At 37.2% G+C, this 18,052-nt stretch overlaps 1 protein-coding gene across 3 annotated transcripts in view; it reads right to left on the bottom strand.

Moving 5' to 3' along the window:
• Positions 1 to 2,341: 2,341 nt before the first annotated feature.
• Positions 2,342 to 18,052, bottom strand: part of PRKG1 (protein kinase cGMP-dependent 1) — a 1,124,099-nt gene continuing 1,108,388 nt past the window's right edge. For all 3 annotated transcript variants that reach the window (XM_019484295.2, XM_019484294.2, XM_059729934.1), the window contains exons 14-18: positions 16,954 to 17,117; positions 14,179 to 14,301; positions 14,036 to 14,098; positions 11,438 to 11,504; positions 2,342 to 7,061 (exon numbers count right to left, since the gene is read on the bottom strand). In XM_019484295.2, the coding sequence (XP_019339840.1) occupies positions 6,963 to 7,061; positions 11,438 to 11,504; positions 14,036 to 14,098; positions 14,179 to 14,301; positions 16,954 to 17,117 (516 nt within the window). In that variant the 3' untranslated portion in view covers positions 2,342 to 6,962. The remainder of the gene's footprint in view (positions 7,062 to 11,437; positions 11,505 to 14,035; positions 14,099 to 14,178; positions 14,302 to 16,953; positions 17,118 to 18,052) is intronic.

An 18,052-nucleotide genomic window follows, 5' to 3' on the forward strand; every position in this document is an offset into this window, starting at 1 on the left:
CTGGGAGGGGTGGGAGTGGTTTCCAGTAGGTCTTAATTTTCCTTCCACCTGGCCAATTTGCTTAATTCATTTTGATTCCTTTGAACAATATCTCTGCATTAAAAGGGAATGCAGTTTATTCATTTTACTCATATCCTTTGCTAACAGTTAGATACTCATTAAAGTATCATCAGCATGAAAATGGTTTTAAAGATGATTTTGAAAGTAAAACAAGACAAAAAAAATCCTACAATAGTACCATGTTCATCAAAGCTTTGCAGATCATAAATATTAATTCCCTTAAGGCTTGGGTGTTTATTTCAGAAGGTACAACCCTTTAATTAGAGCTATAGAACTGACTACTCATGTACAGTGTTTATATTTTTGTTTCTTTGTGCTCTGATATTGTCAGATCTGAAAAGCAAAATCTGACCTAGCAAGGTCAATAATGGAGGGGAAACCTTGAAGCAGGATTTAGTGCAAATGTTATAGGACCTTGTGTATGCAGTGCATTCATTGCTCTCTGAGTCAGTAATAAACCATGTTGGAGCATGGTGTTTTCAGTATTGTGTTACTGGAGCTACTGTTTTTCGTATAAGAAGTGATACTAAAATCCTTATAATTTGTATAGGCATTAGCTAAGTGGTAACTTCTTGTTATTTTTAGCATAAAATAGTAAGTGTCAACCCCTGGCCAAAGTCAGACTCCAGTGATTATGTTTTGATTCTCTAAATCAGTGGTTCTCAAACTTTTTTGTTCCAGGATTCATTTGTAAATATTGATGGCCAGTCCCAAACCAGTGCCTGTCACTCCCTACCTACTGCCCGCAGGCCCCAGCCCCCCACTATGTGGGGCAGGGGGTGGGTGTAAGGGACAGGGTGGGGTATGTGTGGGGCATGGGGCCCCCAAGCAGCCCCTTGCAGGCTAGAACTCTGACAGCCTGCAAGGGGAAAGCCATGGTTTCACACAGTTTTCTCCTTTAAAGGAGAATACACTTCTAAAATTTGTTGATCCAGTTTTAAAGTTTGTTCACAACCCTTTAATATATTCTTGCGACCCACTGTTGGGTCATGACCCACAGGTTGAGAAACACTGCTCTAAATTGTCTTTGTAGTTTAATGAAACCAAATATTCTTCTGTACTTCATATTCTGGACTGTTGCTATAAATCTGCTGACAGCAATTGGCTGTATTTAAGTGACCAGCATATAATATTTTTTCACCAACTTTATAGTTTCTTAGGGGTGTGAAAAGGGGTTATTTTTATAGAGTTTTCAAAGATATTTAAATTAACAGACCTAATGAAAGGGTTGGGTTCAGTTTATAAACTGAAGCCCAAACATCAGTCATTATACTTTCCAGTAAGTCCCCAAACATGACTGTTTCCAAGCTGTATCTTTTGGAGGGGCACAGGAGGGCAAAGGAGAACAATTGTCTTACTTAATCTTTATTTCACCTCACCAATATTCGCTTTTCTTCTACAGAATATCATTTAAGTATGTGCTTTACTTGGATTTCAGTGGGATTATACACAGATGTTTAAATGATTTGCAAAGGGAAATACTTAAGCATGTTTATGAAAAACTGCTATTGTACTCATTCATCTTGTTGTATACCAACATGCCCTCATACCATCATTCTGCAAGATCTATACTTACTACTGACATGAGATTAGGCAGTAAGTAGCTCTTCACATTTTATGCACTACAGAACTCAGGTTGCATCCGTCTATGCTTTTTATTACAAATCTGTGGTGGGGCAAGTTTAAGGCAATGCTCACTTTTCTTTCCTACTATCTATGGTTCAACAGTTACTGTCCTTAGATATGTACCTTGAGGGATAGTAAAATATAGAGTATTATTTTCTGTTTTATCATCACCATTTTTGTTTTGTTTTCTTAGCATATATACGGTTTACCATTAGACACCATCTTTTGGATTCAATTATTTCTCTGGAAAATGTATTACATTCCAGTATGTACATAAGGTATGTATCTATATAAACAGAAAAACAAATAGTAAAATCCAGATAGATTATTTTTACAGCTGATGACTAATTATACACAGTAATAGGTAGTACCATAAATGCAGATATCATTTAGCATATTTATCAAATTAAACACCAATTTTCAGTTACCACGTTACCAGATATCTCATCTTTTAGTATGGCTACTCCATATATATTTTAGATGACAATTTATCTATATCAAGTGCTTTAAGAGCACTCAGTCCAGAAGTATTTTCCAACAAGTGTGTCATGGTGTATCTTAATAAAATAGAATAATAAAATACGATTAGGTTTCCATCTGATGTACAGTTCTCTGAAATTACTAATTGGACATTGAATAATACCTCAAAACAGTGTTCAAAAGTAATTATTTTTATTTCAACTCTATAAAGTATACAACAGGCACTCGGCAATTACAGCTGCAGGGAAAATACAGAGCAAAACAAAAGCAGTTATGAAAAAAAATTCTTAAATCTACATCAAAAGAGTGCAACTGGTCAACGACCATTTGATGATGGACATATTTTGACAAACAAAAAACCCTCTTTCATGTAGAATCCATTGTAAAAAGAAAACTACAGAAATATAACCATACAGATACAAAAGAAATGACCAGTGTAAAAACAGCATACATTGGAATCAGTATGGTAGGCAACTCTGAATGAAATTTCCCTTTGCTAGGAAAGCCTGAAACATTTGAGAAATTGTCAGAGTCTCAGTACTATATCTGTTTGTAGTGGACAGTTACAGAAGAGAACTAATAACACACTTTCAATGTTTAGGTTTCCAGGTGTGTTAAAAGAGCTTGCCTCAGAAACAATTTGCATATACAAGGACTTATAGAAAGCACTGATCCTGTTTTGTTGAGTGGTGCAACAAGATACTCCTTTTCATAGTCATTGGTTTCATGGTAAGATGCAGTTTTGTTTGGTGTAAATTACAGTTAATCGCCAATCATTTCTCTGTGTGGAATACTTGTAATGAGTTTATAAAATATGATATGTTAGAACTTTACTGCACTATACTTTAAATCTGCACAGCTTAGCAAAACAGGAATACCTGTATACAGACTGATAGTATGTCATATATTAATTTGACCTGCACATACATTTATACATTTCACAGAAATGACGCTGTATCTCATTAACAGATACACAGCTCTGGTACATTTAACAGAAATAAGAGAACAACTTCATCATTTCTGTAATTCATCAATATTATATAATAAAGGCTTATAAATTGTTAGCAGAAAGAACTGTAAAACGCAGCAAGCTAAGAAAGGACAACATTTTGAGGTGTGTTTGTCTTTGTCATGCAGCATAACACCAAATTTGTATTTTTATAGGATGCCATGGATTTAAGGCACTTGCAACAATGCCAAAAAGTTAGGTCATGTTCTAAACTATGGGACAGATGAATAACAGTACAGTTGCATAAAAATCCAATAATACTGACAATTATGACATAAATTCAAGTCTACTTGATCTAAAAACATTACATTACAAATAAGAAAATGAAGTAAATAATGCCATGGAACTCTAAATAAAAAGTTATATGTGTACCACAAAATATCAACACGAAAATATCTATTTACATAAATATTTGCTGTGGTCCTATTGTTAAATAAGAGTTTACTATGGATAATGTAGCACTGTAATAAGCTACAGATCACCTGTATCTTATGAAACCAATCCTAACACACTTGTTTTAAATATGGTAGCTGATTTCTTCTTATGTAAATACACCATCTTCCAATATATTAAATAGTAGACAAAGAATAAGAAACAGTAAATGGAAACAGATGCAATCAAAATAGGTAAATATATATGTAAATCAAATATATTATTTATAAATGAATGGTTTATTAATATACTTATGCAACTTAAATTATTTAAAATACACTTGGTAAAGATAACGAGCATTTAAGGTGTTTCCTATCATAAAAAAAAAATTGTATTAATACAGTGCATGCCACATGATTCAGGTATTATTGTTCGTGGCACAAGGACAAAACGAATAAGAAAAAACAAAAAAACCAACAAGCTAATTTTGTAACACTCTTCCATGTAATGTTTTCAGTTCACCCAAAAAATATTGTGAAACTCTTTTTTTCTTGGGAATTCTTCAGTTTTTCAGAACTGATGCTTGAATCTCAAGTACTAATCAAAACAAATAGTTATAATAGAGACAGAGAGCAACTTCCTGTTCACCTGCTTGCGTATAACAAGAAAGTCAGTTAACAAATTAAACAAGTTTCATAGTCCAACATAGTCACTTCATTCAATGTCAGAAAATAGGTAGTAATGAAAAAAAAGTCAGCTCTAATGCAGAAATTAACTTTTTTTTTCTTTACTAAGATGACTATGTGATTGTTTTAGCCCTAGTATCTAATGTCTGGTGTCAGACAGTATTTAAATCCTTAAGTTAAATGTTTAAAATTAAGTATATGTTATACTTGTATACAAGTAGTTCCTGGTATATGTAGTAATTATTTTTCTATGATTGCTTCAAGGTGTACAAATATCAATGCAATGCCACACATGATTAATGAATAGCAGAAATAACCTGAAGTTACATTGTGCTGATGATGTTGCCTCATCCTTCTCTATAACTGTAAAAAGAAAAATCAGTGAAACAGACTGAAGTTAAAGGGACATACAGTAAGTGAGGCGCTCTAGTTTGCTGGCAAACTGTTGACATGTTGTTGATATATTTATTCTGCTTATTTGACAATATCTTTAAATGCTCTATTAAACTTATATAAGTCATTATGAATATGAAAATCTGGAACAATGTAGTAGTAATAGGGGATTTATGATTAGTGGAATGACTTATTTGCTTCTCCTGCATTTACAGGTAAAGACAAAAATCTGAATTACTTAAAAAAAAGCCTAAAACTTATCTTCATTACAGGCCCATTCCTTTTGAAATCAATGACAAATCTTCCATTGATTTCAGTGGAGCAAGTTCTGACCCTCAATTCCTATGTTTCCAAAAATCATGCCTGTATTTAAATTCTCTATGCATTCAGACACATACAGTGACCACCATTTAAAAAATAACATTTGCCAAGAGTTACTACAGTGCCTTTTGGCAATATCACTACCTTCCTTTGTATTTAAAGCAATAAATATCCATTTTACCTATGTGACAGTTTGGCAAAGATTTAGCTTTTAATGGTTTCTACTGTAGTAACATGATGTCAAATTATAAATTGAGTCACAACTTTTGACATCATGATTCATAACATAGTGTAAAGAAATATGAGGCACAAACATAATGAGATCCTGCTAAAATATATTACAAGTATTGTAACACAATTGCTTCTTATAGGTATGAAGGAATACATTGGCATTTGGTTTAACACACATGATTAGCAGGCAAATAGGATCTGATTCTCATCTCACTTACACCAATTTAATCATGAGTGACTCTACTGAAGTCAATGGAATTATATTGTTATAAACACAGTGGAAGTGAGAGAAGAATTTAGGCCAAAATATCTGTTTCCCATCTCTTTATTATAATAGTTTGAAGTGATCTAACTCTTGCCATTTTAATGTCTCAGTATAATGATGGAGGCATCTGCAGATTGCAAGTTCACATACCAGTAAGTCTCACGCAGTGGATCTATATTGGTCTCATATTTAGTTTTCACTTAGTAACTCCACTGATATCCATGGAGTTTCTCCCAATTTACACTAGAATGACATTAGAATTTCATGCTGTATCCAAGCCTATTAGACTCACTGTGATAATGCTGTCAAGATGGAGACCACTAATTTAGTTACATTTTTGAGATGTAGTAATAAGAATACAGATAAGTTACCTGCAAGCTGGACCTGGTATCATCATTTCTTAAAGAAAAAATAAGAATATTATGATTCTCAAATACTGCAGAATAAATATGGAGGAGATGCCGAAGTGGAGATTTAAAGGGTTCTCTGTTCTAAGATCATCACTGAAAGCGATGTCTCTTGCTACATATTTCTGAAATGGTTATTGATGGTTGAACATTTATATTCACAGATGAAAGATGTACATAGCACCTATAAAGTATATTACAGGACTTGTATTTTTCCCTTTGGGTTCCAACAAAGTAAGTTATTTTAAGTTAATTTTTACTGTCTTGTACATAATTAATAAGACCAGTTGGCTGCCATCATTTTATTCCTAGGACCATTATTTAAGCACATTTTACTTCTTACATGTAAAATTAATAATTTTATGATTTTTTTTCATGCAATTATGCATTTTTACCAAAAGAAAAAAATAACATTAGTTACATCATGTTCTCAGTCACACATGAGAACCGACCCAGACCAGCCTTGACAGAACCTATAGCAGTTGTGCTTTTGTTAGATCAGTTTAAAAAATCTGTCCAAAAGAAAAAGGAAAGGTAAAACATTCAGTCTTGTCATGAATACTGCTTGAAAAAAGGACAACTTTTAGCACTGTTTTGACATGAACCATTTGACCAGTAGGTTTGTGGTCCTCCTTTGTATATACACTGGCCTGTAGTAAAAGACCCTATATATTCACTTTGAAGTGTGGGAATACCCCAGATACTGTACCATAGATATCTATAGTACCTCATACATTATCATTTGATCCTACTGATAAAGCCAGTACCTTGCAGCTAGAATTAAGTGTACCTTACACTAGTTATCTTTCAAATTATAATTAGAGCATAGCAAGATCATTGCAGTGATATAAAACATATTTCTGTACTAGTGAAAAGGCTTTGCTTCAGGACCACCATGTCAACTTCTATTTTAAGTTCAAACATAAAATGTGTGAAGAGCACTATTGTCATCTAAGCAATAAGTCCTAATGCCACTGTAGTTACTGTAGCAGCATCAATCAAGGCATCATGGTGACCCCGAGCACTGATCCTCCCCAATTCCTTCAGTTTTGCTGGCAGCTATGTCTCAGGAAGCTGTCTTCAGCAAGGCAGAAGCAGGTAAGAGAAATACATTAAAAATCTATGTCCCATCCTGAGTTGTCATCAGGTGGTGGTTCATCATTGTCCTCAGGGAAACTGTCAAAATTGCTTGTGTCTGTTGGAGATGCAACCTGTTAAATGAACAGAGTTATGTTGTTGACATCACTTTCTTTTTGACATTAAGGATCGTTTTGCTTTAGGATTTTTAACACAACTTTTTTTGACCTTGTAACAAATATTAATCTAAAAATCTGCCTGTAGTAAAATTCATCAGAGCTAAGTAGGTAATGGAGCTGGTCAGGAATATGAATATGCTGGAAATGTCTTGAATTTAACCAACTCGCACTGAATCACAAGCAGAACTGTAACAGAAGACCACCTAGTTTTCTGGTGGACGGCTGGGGATTTGAGGGCCTTCTTTGGGCATAATTTTAAGGTGGTCTTGATATGCGGACTGTCCTGGCTGAGAACTCAGGGGCTTGCAAGCTTGAGGGAAGTCCCACCATTCTAGAGCTTCTGAGCAATCTTCTTTGAAAAGTGGAGCCTACAGAGCCAGCGGCCATGAGTCCTGGGATGGGTTTCCAAGTCCTATAGCTCCAGGAGCTCTGTCACACAGACTGACCTGGCATGGGAGGGCACTAGGGTTTCTAGACTGCTGGGCCAATTGGCTCCAGAGGTTGTCCTGTTTCTGAGTAGACAGATCTGATGGCCATCTGATCCGGAAATTCAGAAGCTCTGGGGCTGCTGGCCCAATATGGTGGGGTCTGGCTTGGAGTGACGCCCTGTGAGCCCTAGCAGCTTTGGACTGAAATAGTGCTTTGGCTTCAAAGAAATTTTGAAGAAAATGTATTTTTTCTGAACCAGAACCAAACTAAATTTCAAAATGTTATTTTCATGATATTCTGGGTTTTGACCAGATCATTTAATAAAGCTTTTCAGAGGAAGACAACCTAAACACATTTGTCCATTTATGGTACTGTAATCTAAAGGGTACAACTGCTAAGCTTTTTATTGATTATTTAGTTTTACAACCAAAATTAAATTGGTTATACAGGACTGTAGGTGCGTTTGACATAATTAACATATACATATAAGCGAATGAGAAATACAAAAACAGACCAGCAACTTGCTCAAACCAAAAAAATAACTAAACACATAAGATCACACTATACCCCTGTAGCACCCCAAAATACTCAAAAGATCAAACCATACTTACAGAATACTCCATTAAACTCATAAATACCATAATTATTATGCTCCCCTCTTACCAAAAGCCTGAGAGAGAAAGGTGGAATTTAAAACACACCTTGTCATCTTCAGTTTATGGACAAGACAAATCACAAAACTTAAGACCTATTAGAGAAGACCTCAGTGGCAGTTTCCGTTCTTTTATAGTAAAGGAGCACTGGTTCAAGCACCTCAGCTGTGGATGCATTTGAAACAACATGGTGAGGAGAGGGGAGGTGTCTCAATTAGGCAGGTTCCAAAACAACACCCTGAATTTTACTTGGAAAAATATGAGGTAGCCAATGCAAACTTCTGCTTATCAAAGAGACTATCTTCTATATCTTCCATGATGTTGTAGGCCCTGAAAAGTGCATTGCCATAGTCTAACTTTGGAGGAGGGCCACTTTTATTGGATGATGCAAAGATGTCTGCTCAACTGAAACCCAGAATTTAACCCCAATTTTTATTTTGCTCTTTGTTTGCATGTTCAATTAATATTTCCCAGAGGAAATTGTGATGCCTAAAGACACACAACAGTTTAAGTAAAGATTATATATTGCACTGGTTTATAATTCAACCACCATTAGTAGGTGACTGCATGCTTTAAGGGATGATCACACACTGTCCTTATAGTTTACAGTGCTTCATGGGGCACTGTGAAGTTGAATTTGTCACGAATTATACATTTGTGGAAAAAATATTTACAAAACAGCCATAGAAATATTTCTATCAAGTTAAAAAAACAACAGAAACATTTTTTTAAAAACATACTTATTTGCATGTTTTTCATTTAAACATTATAGCATCCTGCTAATAGCACAGATGAGCCAGAAAATAAAATTAACAGAAATTGATAATAAACTGGAGTAAAACTGACTAGTTTGTTTACAGTGTACAAACAGAACTATGATGACCAGAGGTAAAATATTTATTAAATCTATTTTTAAAATGTACGCCAATTGTCTGTAACGGAGGTAAAGAAATCTGATTTATATATATTACATTTTAAACACTTAGTGTCTCCTACTTTAGGTAACTTTTTGGCAGGAACTTGATTTCAGCCACTGACTGACCACTGCTTCTCCATCTTGTAGAGTTGGGGTAGACAATAGGGCAGCGCGAAGCTTCAGGTGCTGATTTGATTCGGAGGAGATTCAGCCTGATTTGGCGGCTGAATTTCTGAATCCGAATTGAATCAAGACGAGTAAAAAGCTCTGAATAGATTAGAAGCTCTCCGAATTGATTTGGAAAAGATTTGGAGAGCTTTGGAGATTCGGGCAGTCCCTACTCCCTGCTGCAGGGAGCTGGACCCAGACTCCATGCTGGTAAGTAGGGGGCAGGGAAGAGAGGACTGGAGAAGCGGGGAAGGGCCCATCAGGGGACCCCTGCCAGGTCCCATCCCTTGCCTGCTCCCCCAACCCCCCTGAGCACCCTGCAACCCCTTCCCGCTGTCCCAGCCCCACCATGGCTGCTCTGCCTAGCCCAGCTCCTGGCTCTTAAAAAAAAAAAGCCCTCACTCACCAGTGGCTGCCTGGCAGGGGGGGCCATCTCCGCTGCCCTGCAATGTGTGGAGGGCTCTGTCACAAGCCCCCAGAAGCCCCAAGGCTGTTGCAGCACCTGGTGAGTGTGGGCCTTTTTTTTAAAAAAAGAACTGGGAGCTGGGGCCAGGTGGGGCAGCCATGGGGGCTGGGAGACTTGGGGGGGGGGCCAGGGGGCTCGTGGCAGAGCCCCCCCCACACAGCTCAGAGCAGCAGGGTGCAGCAGGGATCGTCCCCTGCCTGGCAGAAGCTGTCGAGTGTGTGTGTGGGGGGGGGGGTTGTTTTTTTCTTTTCAAAGATCCAGGACCTGGAGTCAGGTGGGGCAGCCATTGACAGGGCTGGGAGAGTGGGCAGGGGGATGGGGCCTGTCCAATTCAAAGATTTGGCTGATTCAGCAGCAGCTGAATCTCTGAATCAGATTCGGCCAAATCAATTTGGGACAGTGATTCAAATCACCAAATCGAATCACTACCCCCCAAATCAGACAAATCCAAATACAAAGCAAATACTAGCCACCTTGTACAGGCCTACTAGACAACCCCCAGCATGCATGCCAGAACATGGCATGTGAAGACATTTTGTTTGGCACACGTGCCTCAGGGAAGGGTCTGGGGCTGTGCTGCCACAACAAGGACCTGGCATTTTGTGTCTCCCCCACCATCTGCCCTTAGCACGCCAACAACTTACAAGTTGAGGTTGTGGGTGTGCTTGGCACTCTGCCCAAAAATGTTGCCAACCCCTATTATAGAGAATATGTGTAACTCAGTGCCTCCTCCTCAACAGTTCTATGTATCACAGTTCTGAAAAAGGCGAAGACAAAATAGGGCCAGCCTGGTTTAGTGAATCACCATTTTCCGAGCCAGGCGATTTACCTGTGTTGCTTGACTCCATAATTGAAATGAACAGCAAAGAGCAATTAAACATAATTGTTAATGGCATTCTAATACTGATCTTGCAGCAGAAGAAGGAGGGAAAGGGAGTAAAATGAAGGGGCACCAATTCAACAGAATGGACCAAAGCAATCCTAACCAGTTAAGTTCAGTTGCTCTTTGCAGTTCGCCCTTTGCTCATTTGATAAAGAGCTCACAGAAGAGCATTAAATGAAGAGCTTTGCTGAAAAAAGGAATTGACTAAGAACAGTAACCTCTTCCATTCAGAATCCACTTCCACTTAGTTGTAATGGACTATAATATAAAAGCTCTTCATAGAAGTTGTGAGGGCAGAAAAAAGGAAAAAGGCACAGAAGGTGATAAGAAAAGGGAAACAGGGCTGAGAGGGAAAGTTAGCACAAAGGAAAAACAGGGGTATGTACTGACAGCCCTTGCTCCCCACGCCTTCAAAAGAAAGAAAACAACAAGGTAAAAGCAAGAACAAAGTGATCATAGAGACAGGGACTGAAAATAGAGAGAAAATGTGGAAAGATCAAGAAACAAGTCATGTAGAAAGAAAGAAGCACTGACTAGTGAGTAGTGACAGACTTCCCTCCACTTTAACTGCTGGAAAGAGCATTTCATCACAGGGCCTCCTGACAAGGAAACAGTCATGAGACAAAATACATTTGAACTTAATAAAAAAATCATCTCAAGTGACCTAGTTTTAATGATCTTTGGCAAGTATCTTCAGACAAATTTCTCTGCATACCACTGCCTTCTTTAGTATAGTGCAGCTGTACTAGAACTCCACACAACTGAGGACAAAAATATATACTGACTGGAAAGCTTAGAATTAAGAACTATACTTACACTTGGTATTATAGGAGGTGTCAGTGTTCCTTTTCTTAACCCTTCCCAGTTAAAGCCCTCGAACCATCTATAAAGAGGTAAATATGAGAACAAATCAAATAGATAAAAAGCTAAAATGTAACACTAGAAGGCAAAGTGCTGACCAAGTGTCCACACCTGAGGATGCATTCTTCACATTGTCTAATGCACATGAATTATTTTTTCTGTCAAATTTCTGAACACTTTTTCAATGCAGACTCAAATGTAGCAATGTAGAAGCATTTTAAAGTGTGAGGAAAATTACATGTGACCCAAAAATGGAACTCAATGATTATTTTCCAAACTGCTAATAGCACAGATGAGCCAGAAAATAAAATTAACAGAAATTGATAATAACACCTCTTTACTATAGGACAGCTTCTTTTCACCTTCTGCCTGGTCTCCCTCTCACAAGAGGAATCCTATATTCCTTTGAATATAAGATGCCATTAAATTTAAGTCACTCAAATTTTCAGGCATTGAATTTACAAAAAACAAACAAACAAACAAAACATTGCATAAAGATGCACTTACAAGGATACAAACTATATAAGAGATTCATATATATCTATTTACTCAAATTTAAGACAGGGCATTTTTAGAAGATGATTATTCAGAAATCTGGTACAGAGGGAGCTTTAGCTCCCACCTCGAAAAATTCCAGAGAGCACAGCTGAGCTGCTGCTTGTAGAAGGGGACAACAAATTACTTGTATGGGCCACTAGAAGGTTGTTACACTACTGGAACAAGGAAAACTTGGTGAAGGAACCATTGTATTTTTCCATAGCATAATGCAAAAGCAAGATTTAGTCATAGATTCATAGTTGTTAGGGTCAGAAGGGACCTAAGTAGATCATCAAGTCCGACCCCCTGCAGGAGAGAATACTGGGCTCATATGACCCCAGCTAGGTAATTGTCAAGCCTCCTCTTAAAGACCCCCAAGGTAGGAGCCAGCACCACTTCCCATGGAAGTTGGTTCTAGATCCTAGCCGCCCTGATTGTGAAATTGTGTCTTCTAATGTCTACCCTGAACCTACTCTCAAACAACTTATGGCCATTATTCCTTGTTACTCCGGGAGGTGCTCGGGTGAACAGGGTCTCTCCCATTCCCCACTGGTCCTGGTAAGTTTATAGATGGCCACCAGGTCAGCCTTTTCTTGTGGAGGCTGAACACGTTCAGGTCCTGTAGCCTCTTCTCATAGGGTCTGCCCTGCTGTCCCCAGATCATACGAATGGCCCTTCTCTGGACCCTCTCGATGCTGGCCACATCTCTCCTAAAGTGCAGCGCCCAGAACTGGATGCCTGCCAACTGTGGCCTGACTAATGTTGTATAGAGGGGGAGGCTCACCTCCTTGGCCCTGCTTGTGAAGACAAGGTGCAGTTGGCCTTACTGACCGTGTCCTCACGTTGGCATGTTCATTTTGGAATCGATAATGATTCCAAGATCTCTTTCTGCTTTCGAGAAGGGAGTTCCCCAGCCTATACGTATGCTGCTGGTTCTTACTTCCCAAGTGCAGTACCCTGCACTTGTCAGTTATTGAATCCCATTCTATTCTCATTTGCCCACCCGTGTAACCTGTTCAGGTCCAGCTATATCCTGTCCCTCCCTTCTAGCGTGCCCACCTCACCCCAGATCTTGGTGTCGTCAGCAAATTTGAACAGGGTGCTTTTCACCCCTTCATCCAAGTTGTTAATAAAGAGATGAAGCAGTGTGGGCCCAAGGACCGAGCCCTGGGGGACTCCACTGCCCACATCCCTCCAGGCTGAATATGACCCATCCACCATCAGTCCTCTGATGATAGCTTAGCTTTCCACACTCATTTTACCTGAAATTTATAACAACAGAATTATGTTAAATAGAGTGAAATTTGCACAAACTAAATCTGCTTTCAAGATCAACTTCCTGGGAACAAACAGAGCAAGTGAAATATCAGTGAGAGGTTGTATTCTATTATATTCAAGAGTCAGAGAAATCAGAAATGTCAACTCTGCTAGAATACTGTAGGTATAGGCCCAGTAAAATAAATAGAGGAAGACCTTAGAAAGTAGTGATAACATATAAAGGGATTAATGTAAATGGTGATTCTGAATACTGTGGGGCAGACTGCCATTTGGACATACAGTACATTTTTGGTTATCTAAACCCCTTTGGAAAGAACCACTGAAGCCATTCAGATAAATTAAATTGTTCAGATAAGTGAAACTGCAGCATCTTGTAAGGGACTGCTAACACATAATGCATTATGTAAACTTAATAGTGAATATATTAGTAGAGTAAAACTTAAAAGAGAACAAGTTTGTCACAGAATTCTAAGAAGTCAGCAGAACAAAGCTTCCAGTTGGATAAGCAAGGGTTCAGAATACTACTGTGTGTCTGAGGATGCTCTTTCATTCCACATATCACCTTGTTTGCTGCATGTTAAAGAACAGAACAGAAACCAGAATGTGATAAAACGTCTAACAGTGCAAAATAATCTAAAGTAAGAAAAATATTTTGATTTCTTTTTCTTAAAAAATAAGGGTGTTTGAGAAGGGTATTTCTTCCACATGAAGTAACCAATAGTTATGAAATATACTTACTTGTGCTTTTGGATATCTTTTACACCATTTTTCAAGTTTCCTAATCTTTCTGATGGATTGTCCCTAAAAAGTGAGCAAAAAAGTTAATAATCTTTTTTTCTGTCTTTCTGACTTCTTTTCTTTAATAAGTTTAAGTTTGTTACCTGCATAGTTTTTTAATTAAATTAGCAGCATTTTTGGCAATCTTCTTTGGAAATTCAATCATGTCAATCCCCCTTAGTATGATATTGTAGGTCTTCATGGGGTCTGGGCCTGAGAAAGGTGGACTTGAAGAGAAGAGAAAGGTAAAAGTTAAGGGCAGGTCTTAAAAGTAGTTTCACAGCAGCCTATGATGAAACAAAGGGAAGGAATGAAATGATATGGCTAATGATATTTATCCGCCCTGTGGCCTTAGGAACATTGAAGGAAAGGGAGCTAAATTGGGACTGCTGAAATACTTTATATTATATTTTTAAGGAGTTCTCTAGGATGCTTCCTATCTCCTCAAATGTCCAAGCCGTAGTAACCTTTACTCCAATTAAGAGATTTTGAAATTGCTTGTATCTGGATTTCACTGATGTTACTCCAGTTGTCCAGAAAAGGAGTCTAAAATAAGATATAAGACATTCCTTCCTTTGCATAGACTAAACATACAGTTTCCCATATTGCCAGCTTGAGAAACGAGAGGGTAAATTCAGGTTCTGAATCCTTGGTTTATTTTGTATTTGACTCATTATGTAATAGTTTTGCATTTTTCTGCACCTATGACTATTGTTTGTTTTCTCTAAAGAAACAAAGATACAGTTGGAACAGGCAGTGGTGGTACATGTAGCAGTACATATGGTAGTGGGTGCATAACTGGATTAGATTAATGCAAAGGAAATGCACATGGACAGCAGACAGTAGTGTGGCTGTGGAAGAGGATGAGGTGAAGATTCTGCTCCTTCCAGCTCTCATGGAGAGCTTCTTTGGTTAGTCTGTTGTTTGAACTTCATGCAGAAGACCAAGAATTATCCCTTATTTGATTGGTATTTTGAAAAATACAATGAAAGAACTTTAACTGAATGATTTACAAGATAGACTGGACAATGTCTAGAAGAGCTTCTAATATATGTAGTTTTAAATATATGTAGTTACCACATAGTATTATAAACTACATGGTAATCATGATACTTTCAAAGATCAACAGATATGTGAAATTCAAAATTAATACAAAATATTTATTGGAAGGCTAGAGTTTGATTCTTTGGCAGAAAAAACTTATTAGCATATTCCAAAAAGGATAACATTAATTTCATCATAGACATTGCATAAAAGGAAAAAAACCCAAGTCTCACATTTATAATTTTATTTCCGGGATAGAGAAATTATGAACACAGATTATGTATGGTTTGGATGTTAAAAAAAACTGCAAATATTTAGTTATAGTGTAACTTAATTTTTTTCTCTCAGTGTTTGAAATCATTTCATCAAGTATTCTGTATTTTAAATTACCCTGAAGTTATATTAGACAACCTTCAAAGAAACTTATTGGAATAGCTTTTCATTAAAATAAGAAATCCTACTAATTCACGAGAAATTGTACAAAAGACTGTTATGCCTTCAGTGCAAATGTAGATTAAAGGATAGAATCCTGTTTTTCTAATAAGTTGCAGTCATCCAGGGATATTTAAGAGGGTATAGGACTCAGAATGGAGTTTCCATTTGTTAATTTTATTAAACATATTATAATATTAAATACAATATTTGTAGTTCTTCATGGAATTTTATATTATTGCACTTTAATAAGCTGCATCTGGAATATGTTTTTCAGGAAGAAGCTAGTTTATTTAAAAATCCTTGAAATGGCAGCTCAGTGGCTGAAAGTGAAATTCAGATTTGTTTTATATGTCTTAAGGGGCAATGTGGTAAAATGGCTAATATACCTTGACGTGGATGTAGAAACAGGACTTCGAGCCTAATTCCAGACATACGCCAAAGGTTGCCATCAGCTTCACATCGTACATAAGCATTGCATTAATAACCCTGGATGGTCTCAATTTTGAGCGAGGATTAATTAGGGTATAACTGACAGTGAAGGGAGGAATGGTCTAAGTTGAAATAAATCAATCACTTTGCCTCATCCAATCTTGTAATGTTATATCTAAGACATGCTTGTTGTAATGGCTATAACACTTTTGTTCCTACTTCGGAGAGTTTGTTTTTCTTCTACCCCCAAACATGTTTCAATAAATACCTTTATTCTGTAGGGAAACTCTGTGTAAATGGAAACAAGTTTCGAATTTCTAGGTCACAGTTATTCTCTTAATATTTGTATCTAAAACAGATATTATAGTAAACATTTTGAAACCTGTTCAAATAATTCTGCAGAATGCCCTGGAAAACTGTAAAACTGAGACATATTTCTGCATTATATCAGAACTTTAAAGACCCTCCTCTCTCTTTAATCTGTGGTTGTAACACTTATTGACACTGATAGGCAAGAGGAGTGTGTTCCATGCTGTGTAAATATCACAGCAGGTGGATTGTGACTTGCACGTCAGTGCTTCCTTATGTTTCTTTTTCTATGATTTTATGATTCTAGCCCTGTCTGTCATGCAGCTGATCAGCTAGTCTCAGTCAGGAGTGGAAATAAAATCTGTTGTTGACTAACTGAGGACAGTTAAGAGATAATTTACTGGGCCATACCTATCTCCCTGATCTGCAGAAGGAGGTAGTTACTGCAAAAGGATAGGGGCGAGATAACACCAGGCTCCTCTTCCCCTCTCGCAGAACTGGAAAACTAATTATTTGGTTTATCAAACAATTTTATGCCATTACAACATTACAACAATGCTAGCTCCCAATCTTCCGATGTCCTAATCAAAGTGACAGCGGCAGAAATATTCTGAAATTCACTGATCTATTTTTATCAGCAGTTTCATTTCCAATGCCCATACCTGCCAGTCAAGAGTTCATACATTAAGATTCCCAATGACCAGTAGTCTGCTGAAATGTCGTGACCTTTGTTCAGAATGATCTCTGGGGCTACATATTCTGGAGTTCCACAAAAAGTCCATGTTTTCTTTCCAAATCCTATTTTCTTTGCAAAGCCAAAATCAACCTGTGAAAGGAATAGAATTCTATCAAGGCAAAGAAATAAAGGACATTTCAGTGAAGTGTTTAGGTTTTTTTACAGAGAAGCAAAGCAGAAATAAAGGTTTCCTCATGGAAATTTCATCATAATCAAAGTGTCCAGAGTTGTTTAAAATAAACAGAAAACTATATAGCAACTTTTTCTTGATTAACCTTTGTAATATACAGTGAAGATTCTCTTAAACTGAGCAAATGACAATGATCCAAATGTCTCTTGATAGATGCTAGTGATTACCAGAGCTACTTTAATAAGTCCTTTACATCTATGATCTGCTTCATTTAAGCCATATTGGGGATTTCTATATTGCTCACATTCTTTCTTTTAACACACAACTTCTAGCGGAATAATGAACTATTCAGTTCAGTTTACTTAGGACAGAACAAAAGGTAGACAACAGTTTAGGTCAACATAAGCATCTTCCGTGGTTCATCCTAATTCTCCACTTCATGTGGTAATCCATGCCATCTGAAGAACTCATAGCATTTACAACTTAGAGCATAGTCCAAGAAAAATACTGTTTGTTGGCCACATTTTCCTCTTTGTTTAACACATGAAAGTATTTCAGTGGGGGTTTGTTTAAGGGCTACCAGTGGAATACAGGTTTATCTGCTGAAAATGAAAATATCCACTGAGACCTTCAGGTTCACTTTCAATACGAAGAGTGGTACACATGATTAATTTTTAGTACAAGTGGCTCCACTGACCTCAAAGCTTTACCTGAAAACACTGGGGATGCATCCATGCCTACAGTTAAGCCCATATTTAAGGGTGTTGTCAAGTATTTTAAATCTGTGTAATGTTATCCTGATTTAAAGTTAGAAAAGTTTCAGAGCAGTCACAAATGAAGTCTTAATGTAACTTCAGACCTGCACAACTGTGACTTGCCACTAGGGATAGAGACA

This window comes from Alligator mississippiensis, chromosome 6 (genome assembly GCF_030867095.1).
Source record: "Alligator mississippiensis isolate rAllMis1 chromosome 6, rAllMis1, whole genome shotgun sequence".
Lineage (NCBI taxonomy): Eukaryota > Metazoa > Chordata > Crocodylia > Alligatoridae > Alligator > Alligator mississippiensis.